The 10,345-nt window shown below is 40.5% G+C and overlaps 3 protein-coding genes and 5 non-coding genes across 8 annotated transcripts; 1 reads left to right on the top strand and 7 right to left on the bottom strand.

Annotated features, from left to right (window-relative positions):
• Window positions 1–747: 747 nt before the first annotated feature.
• surf6 (surfeit 6) lies at window positions 748–3,243 on the bottom strand. Its single transcript, XM_037117890.1, has 4 exons — window positions 3,104–3,243; window positions 1,934–2,152; window positions 1,760–1,842; window positions 748–1,620 (listed from the first exon to the last, which is right to left on the bottom strand). Exons 1-4 carry the CDS (start codon window positions 3,192–3,194, stop codon window positions 928–930), a joined length of 1,086 nt encoding a protein of 361 aa, XP_036973785.1. The 5' UTR covers window positions 3,195–3,243; the 3' UTR covers window positions 748–927.
• A 59-nt stretch (window positions 3,244–3,302) lies between these two features.
• On the top strand, window positions 3,303–6,251 carry LOC119030370 (surfeit locus protein 1). The gene is made up of 9 exons (XM_037117891.1): window positions 3,303–3,498; window positions 3,613–3,679; window positions 4,190–4,317; window positions 4,418–4,500; window positions 4,922–5,113; window positions 5,204–5,276; window positions 5,532–5,694; window positions 5,853–5,934; window positions 6,053–6,251. The coding sequence occupies exons 1-9, from the start codon at window positions 3,436–3,438 to the stop codon at window positions 6,117–6,119; spliced, it is 918 nt and encodes a 305-aa protein (XP_036973786.1). The 5' UTR covers window positions 3,303–3,435; the 3' UTR covers window positions 6,120–6,251.
• Window positions 6,252–7,247: 996 nt separating this feature from the next.
• On the bottom strand, window positions 7,248–10,007 carry rpl7a (ribosomal protein L7a). Its single transcript, XM_037117687.1, has 8 exons — window positions 10,002–10,007; window positions 9,660–9,780; window positions 9,316–9,465; window positions 8,910–9,050; window positions 8,424–8,503; window positions 8,010–8,140; window positions 7,489–7,558; window positions 7,248–7,387 (listed from the first exon to the last, which is right to left on the bottom strand). Exons 1-8 carry the CDS (start codon window positions 10,005–10,007, stop codon window positions 7,283–7,285), a joined length of 804 nt encoding a protein of 267 aa, XP_036973582.1. The 3' UTR covers window positions 7,248–7,282.
• LOC119030640 lies at window positions 7,830–7,906 on the bottom strand. The gene has a single exon (XR_005078356.1). It is a non-coding gene; the product is annotated as a small nucleolar RNA SNORD36 (small nucleolar RNA).
• LOC119030649 lies at window positions 8,285–8,361 on the bottom strand. The gene has a single exon (XR_005078364.1). It is a non-coding gene; the product is annotated as a small nucleolar RNA SNORD36 (small nucleolar RNA).
• LOC119030648 lies at window positions 8,588–8,662 on the bottom strand. Its single transcript, XR_005078363.1, has one exon. It is a non-coding gene; the product is annotated as a small nucleolar RNA SNORD36 (small nucleolar RNA).
• On the bottom strand, window positions 9,153–9,221 carry LOC119030651. The gene has a single exon (XR_005078366.1). It is a non-coding gene; the product is annotated as a small nucleolar RNA SNORD24 (small nucleolar RNA).
• Window positions 9,539–9,610, bottom strand: LOC119030650. Its single transcript, XR_005078365.1, has one exon. It is a non-coding gene; the product is annotated as a small nucleolar RNA SNORD24 (small nucleolar RNA).
• Window positions 10,008–10,345: the final 338 nt, after the last annotated feature.

Raw genomic sequence — 10,345 nt, 5'->3', positions numbered from 1 at the left:
AGTGTTACAAGACTTTCTCTGTGCCAAGCAAAAAAATAGTCCAGCACCTAACCCCAACATCAAAACACAAATTGTCACTTTTTCAGTTCCTATATTTCCATACATATATATATTTTTAAAATATACAACATGTTAATATATGAGCTCTAGAGGCGCTGGTCAGGTGCTGTTTCCTTGTTTTCAGTCTTTTTGCTTCAGGTAATGTTTTGTTTGCATCATATTTAGAGTAAAAGCAGAGCGTTTTATTATTTAGGGATGTCGCCATTGACCAGTATTGATTATAATGGCTATATTTAAACAATAACAGTCTTAAATAATTTGTTTTCAATCTTGCCTTGTCATCATCGGTGGCGGTAATGTGCCGTAATGCCTGTAGCCACCCACCATTAAACGGAGAAAGAGGAAGGCGCTGCAGTATTGTTAGCTAGCTAGCAAATGTAATTGTTCTTGTACAGTTATAGTTACAAACTCTCTCCACCAAGTGTTGTTCCTTCCATTAAAAACACAGAGAAAACACATGGTAAACAAAGCAAAAGATGAATTTGTCTGATATTCATGAAACATTTCTGGAAATATTGCAACATCTTTATCTTAAATTATGTTGTCAGCGATAATTTTCCAGTGAAAATCCGATATCGTGATAGCCCTTATCATCAATCTTCGCATCTCACCTAAAGTGAATGAGCTATATTCCCCAAAATATCCAGCTATTCCTTTCTAAGAAAAAAAAAAAAACACAGGTTGACATCATGTTCATAATGATCAAAGAAGAACCACATTTTATTGACCGCAACATACATAATATTACTTCTTAAAAAAGGAGCAAAAGTACAATATGTGCACTGTTCATATCATGTTAATAAGTCATACTGCCACAAAAAGACAGACGTACTTAGACATTGCCTAGGTCGTTACAAAGTCCTTCCTCTAAACTGCGGCTTTTTTCAAGTCCTCAGGCAGCACTCTGCCCTTCTTCCGCGCCCTGTCCTTCTTCTTCTCTGTTTTGGCGTGCTTGCGTTTCTGGAGGTTCCTTCGCCTCTTGTCCTGACGTTGCTGCATCTTCTCTATGACGCTCTCGCTGCGCTGGCTCCAGTTCTTCTTCCTCTGCTCACGCCTCTTCTCCTTCTTCTTCAGCGAGGTGCGCAGCATGTTCTCGTCGTCTTTAATTTTGATGCCCTCTGCCTTGTAAAGCAAGTTGGTCCACTTCATCTTCTCCTCCATCTCGCGGGCCTTCCCAGCGTCTTTCTCCCTCAACTCCTCCAGTTTTGCTTTGCGGGCCTCTACACGACTGAGCAGCTGCTTGTAGTTCTTCCCTGTCAGTGGGGTTATCTGGCCCTTCACGCTCTGTTTCTTGTTCCTCTTTTTCTGTATCTTGTCGACATATCCCTCTTCCACCGTCTGCACTGTATTGAAGATGATGGCTGATTCATTTCTTTTGTTTGCCTTCTTTTGGACTGGCTCTTCTTCCTGTTTAATCTCCGGCTGCTGTTCTTGCCCACTTTTTTCAGCCAGTTGCTTCATTCGAAACTCTTTCCTCTTCCTCTTCTTGCGCTCCCGTTCCAGCTTTCGCTTTGCCCGCTTTGCCTGGACTGCCTCTGATGCTGCATCCTTTGGGGCTCCCTGACAGAAAACAAGTGTAACATGTTAGTTTAACAGACCAGCAGATGTCAGATTGTCATTAATGTGTATAAACAGTGTATAAAAAAGCCTCCGTGTGGTTTTCCTTTTGTTGTCTGCACCATCTTTAAATACTGCCTACCTGCCCTCTGGACTCTTCAATCTTTTCGTGCAGTCTCTTGCGCAGTACATCTACAGTGGAGAAGTTGGACTCTGCATTTGCTCCTTTGAGTAAGAAAAAAACGGGACAAAATCTGACTGTAGGACACAAAAACACATTTGTATAACAGGAAAAGACAGTAAGAATGAAAAATACCTTTAGGCGGCTGGGGTGTAGATACAATTGTGCTCTGAGATTTGGAGCCATTCAGTTTTGCAGAGGCTGGGCCTTTCTGTGCTGCAGGAGACGGTGAAGACTTCTGTTGGGATTTTGGGTTGAGTTTCTTTTCATCGGAGCTCTTTTCTTTAAAATGCTTCTTTTTACACTTTTTCTTCTTCTTTGGTGGACCAGTGTCAGTTTTACCCTTGAAATAAGCTAAACACAGAGAACACGACATATATTTATGGTTACATACGGTATATTATACACTATGATGTCTGTTGGACTGCCAAGATGCTGCAGTTGTCATTACAGTTACCAGACTAGGAACGTAAACATGCTTAAGCAATGTCATCAAATTGGAAAAAGAAAGTTAGTGCAGATCTGATTTTCTGTGACCAAAGGGGAAGAGAGTATAAACTCATACTCATTTCATTTCCACATTTTCCTCATTCCTCATAAGACAAAAGCCAATAACAGCTGATAAAAGTCCAACAGATTAACATAATAATTATAAAGAGCAGGAATTTGTCTCCTTGATTACAAGTAGTTGGTATCAGCCCTGAGAGAAGATATCAGTCGATCCTCTCTGGGAAACACTGGATTAATGAATTCAAAATCAAATGAATGAACTAATACTTTGTCTGTTTGGTGTTGGAACAACACAAGACAGCCACAATTTCCAGGAGCACAATGTCTTTCAATCTCCCACGTTTTCTTAAACAGTCCCAAACCTTGAGATACTAATTAACAGGTATAAAACCAGAGAAAAATACAGCAAATCTTCACCTTTTAGAAGCTGGGAATGTAGGATATTTTGTATTTTTGCTGAATGCAGATTACCATGATTATATATTAGTTATAATATTGCTGATTATTATTTCTTTTATATATATATATATATATATATATATATATATATATATATATATATATATATATATATATATATATTCGACCTGATATCTTAAATACAACTACATGAGGAAAACCAGCTTTTTAAACACTGTAGCGCCTCCTTTGGACAACTGTACAGCCATAGTTGCTACACATAATTGAGTTTAAGATGCTTTTCCACACATGAACTATAACAGTCACACTTGTACTTAAAGCGCAGAAAAGAGTACTTAAACAGAGGAGAGTGTAAATTTGGTAAGCTAACATTACCGAACGGTCTTTTCTTTGGCTCCTGGTCTCGTTGAGAGAAGACTTTACTTGCGAGTTTCTGGATGTACGAGTCCTTGGAGGCGAGATCCATGTTTGCAAATTAACCTTAAATCCAGCTAAAAAGAGAGACGTGAAGGAAAGCAGGAACTCACTGGTAGAAAATATCAACACATTTCTGTATACACGTGGGGGAACATGACGGGGCGGACCGTCACCAAACCGGAAGGGGTAACACGAGAAGCGGTCCCCCTTCGGATCAGTTATGTAGCTGACATTTAGTCGGTTGTCTCGTCCAGTTTCTCCCTGTTTTCTCACTGATGTTTTGATCCAGAATGGCTTCCTTGAAATCAGTGCTGGCTTTTTCCACCAGGGTGCTCACGACAGTAAAGAAACAGGTAAATGACTCGTTCTATTATTCATATCTGCGTCTTTATGTCCTAAAGAAAAACTCCACTGAGTGTTGTGAAAGTCATTTTTCTGTGGTGGGTGCTGATTTTGTGTCATTGCAGACTTATGTTGTTTACATCAAGAGGACTCTCCTCTTGACCAGACAGCCACTCTTCAAACGTGCAGACGGTAAAAAAAAAAAAGAAATATGCTCAATTTAAAGAACATAGTCATGACACTGGACTCACCTTTGTTCATTCTCTTCCTCAACACAAAATGCTCAGAATTCAATGCAAATAGTCCTTGGGAATTAATTAAACCAAGAGAGGGACATGATTCACAGAAATCAGATGCTGTATTCATATTTTGTTTTAAGATATATACTGCTAGTTTGTTACCACAAGAAGAACACATACAATCTATGGTGTTTGGGTATTCAGAAAATTGTCTTTAGATTTGTAGAAATGAGGTTACAACATGCAAACAGCTCATGAAACGTATGTATAGTGTGTTAGACAGTTTAATGTTAATGTGTTGCATACTTAAATACTTGCATACTTTAAAAAATATCAATTCACATCAACATCAGGTATAAACTATTTCATGTAGTGCTTAATTGAATGCCACTTTGAATAATCTTCCATGGAAGATCTGTAAGGGTTAACATTCACACATATTCTGCGTGATGTGAACTTCCAGGCAGGTTTATTCCCTTCGTGCGACAGCTGAACTCCACAGGAGCCAGCGCAGATAAAGCAGAAGACTCTTTCCTCAAATGGTTTCTGCTGCTCATCCCTGCCGCCACCTTTGGCCTTGGGACATGGCAGGTATAAAGCTTATGTACTTTGTGTCTTTTAAATTAATGCAGATGTGTCCTTGGTTTGTTGTCGTCTGGGGGACTCAGATGCTTCTTTTGTGTCTCTGCAGGTGAAACGACGTCAGTGGAAGATGGAGCTCATCGCTGATTTGAGGAGACTCACCACAGCAGAACCCATCCCCCTTCCTGTTGAGTAAGTGCGCGTGTCATCCATTCAGTACAGTGTTATATTCTCACACACGCTTAGGATTGAACAGCAGGTCACACAAAGACAGGCTCACATATTTTATGATATATATCTGTCTCCTATTTTATTAAGCAGATGATACATTTGTAGAAATACAAACATGCAAGTTTGTGTGTGCGACATCCAGTGTCATGGCTAAATTTTAGGTCCACAATCAACATTTATATATAAAAAAAAAAAACAAACAAAAAAAACAAAGACTGCACTTCACTGACTTACATTGCATTGTGTTTAAACCCCATCAAGGAAATAACAATAAATCCTCCTCAGACTGAAGGTGATACTTGTCCTTGCCCTCCCTCAAAATCTGCATCTGTTAACTATTACTGTGCTGATTTCCGTATCATTTTTTCTCCTGGGATCCTAGCCCTCATGAGCTGAAAAGCCTCGAGTACAGAAGGGTGAAGGTGCGTGGAAAGTATGACCACTCACAGGAGATGTACATCCTGCCCCGCTCTCCAGTCGACCCAGAGAAAGAGGCCAGAGAGGCAGGCCAGTTGTCTTCGAGCGGAGAGACCGGGGCAAATGTCATCACTCCATTCCACTGCACCGACCTCGGGTAAGACAACAGATCAAACGACAGTTGCACAAGGTTTTTATGTTCTTAAAATAAACCCTGTGCTTATAATAACTGCATCTTCACCTGCAGCATCACAATCCTGGTGAACAGAGGTTACGTACCAAGGCAGAAGATCAGACCGGAGACCAGGATGAAGGGACAGGTTAGTATTCCAGATCATATGCACATCTGTTTGATTTAAAGTGTACTCCACGGATTTAGCATTGCGCCACTGTAGCATTGTTAGACTCATGGCAGAAACTTCACTCAAATTTACATCAGCATGAGGATGACTGGATAATTGTTGGGTGAACTCGCCCTTTAGAGGAAACTGGCACCATACAGCCACACTCACATTTGTGAGCATTGCAGCTTATTCAGACTGACTCAAATGAACAGTGACAATGCGTTTGTGCAGACTGAAGATGAAGTGGAGGTGGTCGGGGTAGTTCGGCAGACAGAGCAACGCAAACCCTTCGTGCCGCAAAACGATGTGGAGAGAAACCGCTGGCATTACCGAGACCTGGAAACCATGGCCAGCGTCACCGGAGCAGAGCCCATCTTCATCGACGCTGACTTGGGTAAGGTCTCATCGACAGCAAAGTCTATGATGCTCTGTGAATCAGCTGTTATCATGTGAATATCTGATTAAACATACAATCCACTCATACAGTTGGTGGTAATTATTCGACATGTGTGCAGAAAAGGGAACTGTTGTAATGTGTCTTGTTTCATTCAGGGAGCACCATTCCTGGAGGACCAATAGGTGGACAGACGAGGGTTACACTGAGGAATGAACACATTCAGTACATAGCAACATGGTAGGTGGCACCTTTCTGTCTCTTAAGCTCCTTCAATGCTTAAATAATCCACTCTGTACTCTTCATGGTTATATATTCACTGAACTGATTTTGTCATTAATCACTCTTGTTTTCTTAGGTACGGCTTGTGTGCAGTCACGTCCTACATGTGGTTTGCAAAGTTCGTCAAGAAGATGAAACTGTAATGTGACGAAACGGTCGGCCTGAAATGTTGCTGAGCAAACCTCATGTACTTGATTTGTGCTGCATCGATCAAAATATGTAAATAGCTGTGAATTATTCTCTGAAACGTATGAGAATAAATTAATATAAATTAAGCTTGTGGACGTTTTATTCAAAAGTGTTCCATAAAGTGAGTGGGTGTTTTTCTGCTGAATTTGACATTTCAGTAGACACTTGTAAGTGAGCTGCTGTGACATCCAACACTTGACAGACCTGAACATTTCTTTCAAATATTTAAAATCAAGCTCACCGCTTATGACTTTGTCTTGCTTCTTTCCCAGAAACGGCACTCAGTTTCTAGTTTGGATAACCCGATTTCACTATCAACTCATGGAACTGTAGACAATTGTAAAACTTCCATCTCAGATCATCTGAGTGATTTATATTGACTTTTCGTCCCCAGTGCTGTATTTGAAATTGTAATAATTGAGCTGATCTTAATCCCTGGCAATCTACCATGTGCCCAATTTGAAAGATTTATCCACATTACCCTGCATATTTTGCTTAACATTGACAATATGATATTAGTCCCATAGAACTCAGCATCATTATGACTGGGGATTATATTGTCTCCATTTTCTATTGTCAAGTCCAGCACAAAATGTTATGGTGGTTAAGGCACAGCAGTCAACAGCTGTGTACTAAACTATATTGACATTTAAAAACACTGACAGAAGCTTAAGGAGCAACTTAAGTTTATATCCAAGTTCAGCCAGAAATCACCAGTTACTTCATCTAAATGAGTGGCAAATATTTATGTTTGAATACATACAGTGGGTAAACCAACTCAAAACTATTTTATTGTGGCTTTTAAAGAAGAGATGCTTCACTACTCAAAGTTTGTCACATGGAGGGCGTTCCACATCTTTACCCATTTTTAATGCCTTTCCAAACTTTGTTTATCCTGTGCAAATGCACCACACAACAGGTGTATTAGAACCCAGGAGTCCCTTTGTGTTACAAATCCCTTATGGAGTAGGGACAGTTTTATTTAAAAAAAAAAACCTTTCCAGATTCTGTCATGTTCAATGACTCTTGAGTTGCAACTTCGTTCCAAAATATATATTTAGTTAGTAACAACAACAGTCTTGCTCTTTTAGGACATACATTTTTTATTCCAAACAATTTAACCAAGCTTGGTGGCCAATTCCTTGGCCTTTGCCTTTTCCAGCTTGTTGATGCGGGCTGTGGATTTCGGGCCCATGATGTTGCCTCCCCAGTGACGACGGATCTGGAAAACAAAATTCAGATGGTTTAAATTATGCTATTTATTCTTTGACATCTGCAAACATTTGTACTTGTAGTGTTACCTGAATTCAAACAAATGCTTACCTCCTCGTATCTGTCATTGTAGTTGGTCTTGATGGCTTCAACAAGCTTGGCAAGTGCACCTTTATCCTCACTAGAAGAGAACAAAGGCTGGTTAATACAGTGCTCTCCAATGACAGAGCTACAATTCAGTAAGGATAATGTAGATAAATGCATCATTATACACACTTGGTGGTTTCTACAGATCCCAAATTTCATAGCTGTCTTCTCAAATTGTCTTGTTAACTAGCCTGGTTTTGAGTCATTCTATAGAGCATCATGTAAAAACATTGAAGTGCATACATCAATAGTGCATTGTTTTCTTCAGTAAAAAAAAAAGCCTAACACGTCCCAGGTTTGTGGTCTCTGCTCAGATTTAAAAAGCTCGTATGTTTTGATCCACATAGAGGATTCAGGTGAAGAAATTCAGACATCATTGCTAGTGACCACTATTCAACTGAACTTTAGTCCCAAAGTCTTAGTAAATAGTCTTGAAACTAGTGACATCTCATTACACTTTGAGCTCAGTTCATGTGCAAACTTACGGGTTTGTCTGTGTGAAGGCGACTGAAGTGCAAGTCTTTCTGTGCACCAGTCTGCCCAGTCTAGCCTTGCCCTTGACGATGCAGTATGGGACGCCCATCTTGCGGCACAGAGCTGGCAGGAAGACGACGAGCTAGAAAAAGCAGGAGAAGCACAGGACAAATGTTTAGTAATTCAATTTTAGCTTTAGATAATTTCAGAGAAAACTGCTGGATATAATATAAAGACAATGTCCACAACAGATGTGTTTAAAGAGATCTGTTCTTGGTTTGTGGTCTCTGCTCAGATTTAAAAAGCTCGTATGTTTTGATCCACACAGAGGATTCAGGTGAAGAAATTCAGACATCATTGCTAGTGACCACTATTCAACTGAACTTTAGTCCCAAGGCTGCCAGAATAATGCATGATAAACTTACCTCAATTGGGTCCACATCGTGGGCAATGATGACCAGCTGGGCTTTCTTGCTCTCCACCAGAGAGGTGACAGTGTTCACACCTGTAAGGAGGGGAACAATTTTTTTTTTTTCAGATCAAACTGATCAAAACAACCAGCTCCTAACAACTATTTGTCTCTTTGGCCAATGCTCAGGGTTAAAAAGCTCAATAAAAAACATCAAGGCAGTTTCAGGTGAAGAAATTCAATACATCACTGCATTCAGGCCAAGTTCCATAAGATTATACTGACAAATTAAAATATGGGTCCTTGTGTAACTAATAAATTAACTTCAATGTGGTGTTCAAGGTTTTCAAACGAAGCCCAACTAAAACCACTATTGGATGAATTCAGTCACTTGTGGTGAAAAACTGCTAATATCCACTATAAGTTAGACTGATTAACCAGGTGTGTTTCACATCATTTAACAGTTTATACTACAATCAGTACATTTTTAGCTCTAATTCACCTGCACGGAGGACAGGGGGCCTCTTGGTAGGGGTATCTCCCTTTCCAGCTGCCTTCTGCTCAGCGCGGGCCAGCAGCCTCTGCTTCTTCTCCTGCTTGGTCTCTGGCCTGTACTTGTGGGCCAGCTTGAACAGCTGTGTGGCTGATGAGGAAGAGAACAATGCACATTAACACCAACCACCCAGAAAAGGCTACGTGCGTGATTTGTTCTACATCATGACAAGTGAATGGCATTTCAAGTAACTGCATCAGTGATCTTGGTGGATGTCAGCACGGCTATTAAGATAGCAAATATTCTTTCACATCATTTGCAACGCCACTATTTAGAACCCAATAGTCATTTTAGCCACTACAGCATGCCAAAGCACTCCCTTAGTTCCCTTGCTTCCAAAGCTCTTGAAACTTACCTGTCTGACGGTCCAGGGCCTGGGTGAACTGGTTGATTGCAGGGGGAACCTTCAGACGCTTGTACAGAATTGAGCGCTGCCTCTGCAGGCGGATGTAACGAGGCCATTTCACAAAGCGTGTCAAATCACGCTTGGGCTGAATATCCTGGCCTGTGGAAATAAATGACCAAAAAATGTTAAGTAACTGAAATCAAACTGAGGACGGGACTTTTGCTTGTCAAAGTGCATCAGCGATCTTGGTGGGAAATTGTCATCATTGTGTTAAGATAGCAAATATTCGTTTACATCATCTGCACGAAACACAGTTCCTAGTTGTCCCAAAAACATCGGCTAGGACTACTCACCGATGCCAAAGTTCTTTGGCCTCTTCTCGAACAGGGGGTTCACAACTTTTTTGGCCTCATGTTTCTTGGCCACTGAAGGGGCCGGTGCCACCTTCTTCCCCTTAGCCTTCTTTCCCTTAGGCTGTCAAGAGAAACACAATGTTGGGATGCATCAGTTGAGCTGCAAATACTTTTATACAATATATTTTAAAGATCAAACTTTGTTTTAAAGCTGTGCCTTAAATTATCCTTATACCACTGACACAATGGAAGCCAAATACATCCCACATTAAGAATTGCATCCAAAAAAAAAAATTCGCATCATGAAGCCATCAGTTCTAAAACCTCTAGTCTAGACGTTACATCCATTGCTCAGCATGAGGGGTAGCCTCGTCTAATCTCTGGATGTTGTTTCCAACTTACTTAAACATATTGTCTAAAGACAAGTCTTAATAGCATGAGACAGCTAGCCAAATTCCCACGTTACTCAGTGTACAGTGCTGTTAGCATACCATTCAATCTGATTTCAAGACTATGCCTCTAGCTTAGCTGCTACAATTCAAAAACTCAATTTAAAACACAGCCGCTTTCGCTTGAAGCAACTACCAAGCGACTTAATACTTGAAAACTGTGGGCTATATCTGAGACACTGCTGCTAGCTTCAATGTTAGCTTTACAATTTGAACAAGCAGGCAATTCTCGGGCCC

The sequence above is a fragment of the Acanthopagrus latus genome, chromosome 12 (assembly GCF_904848185.1).
Source record: "Acanthopagrus latus isolate v.2019 chromosome 12, fAcaLat1.1, whole genome shotgun sequence".
NCBI lineage: Eukaryota > Metazoa > Chordata > Actinopteri > Spariformes > Sparidae > Acanthopagrus > Acanthopagrus latus.
This window is presented reverse-complemented; position numbering and strand designations above follow the sequence as displayed.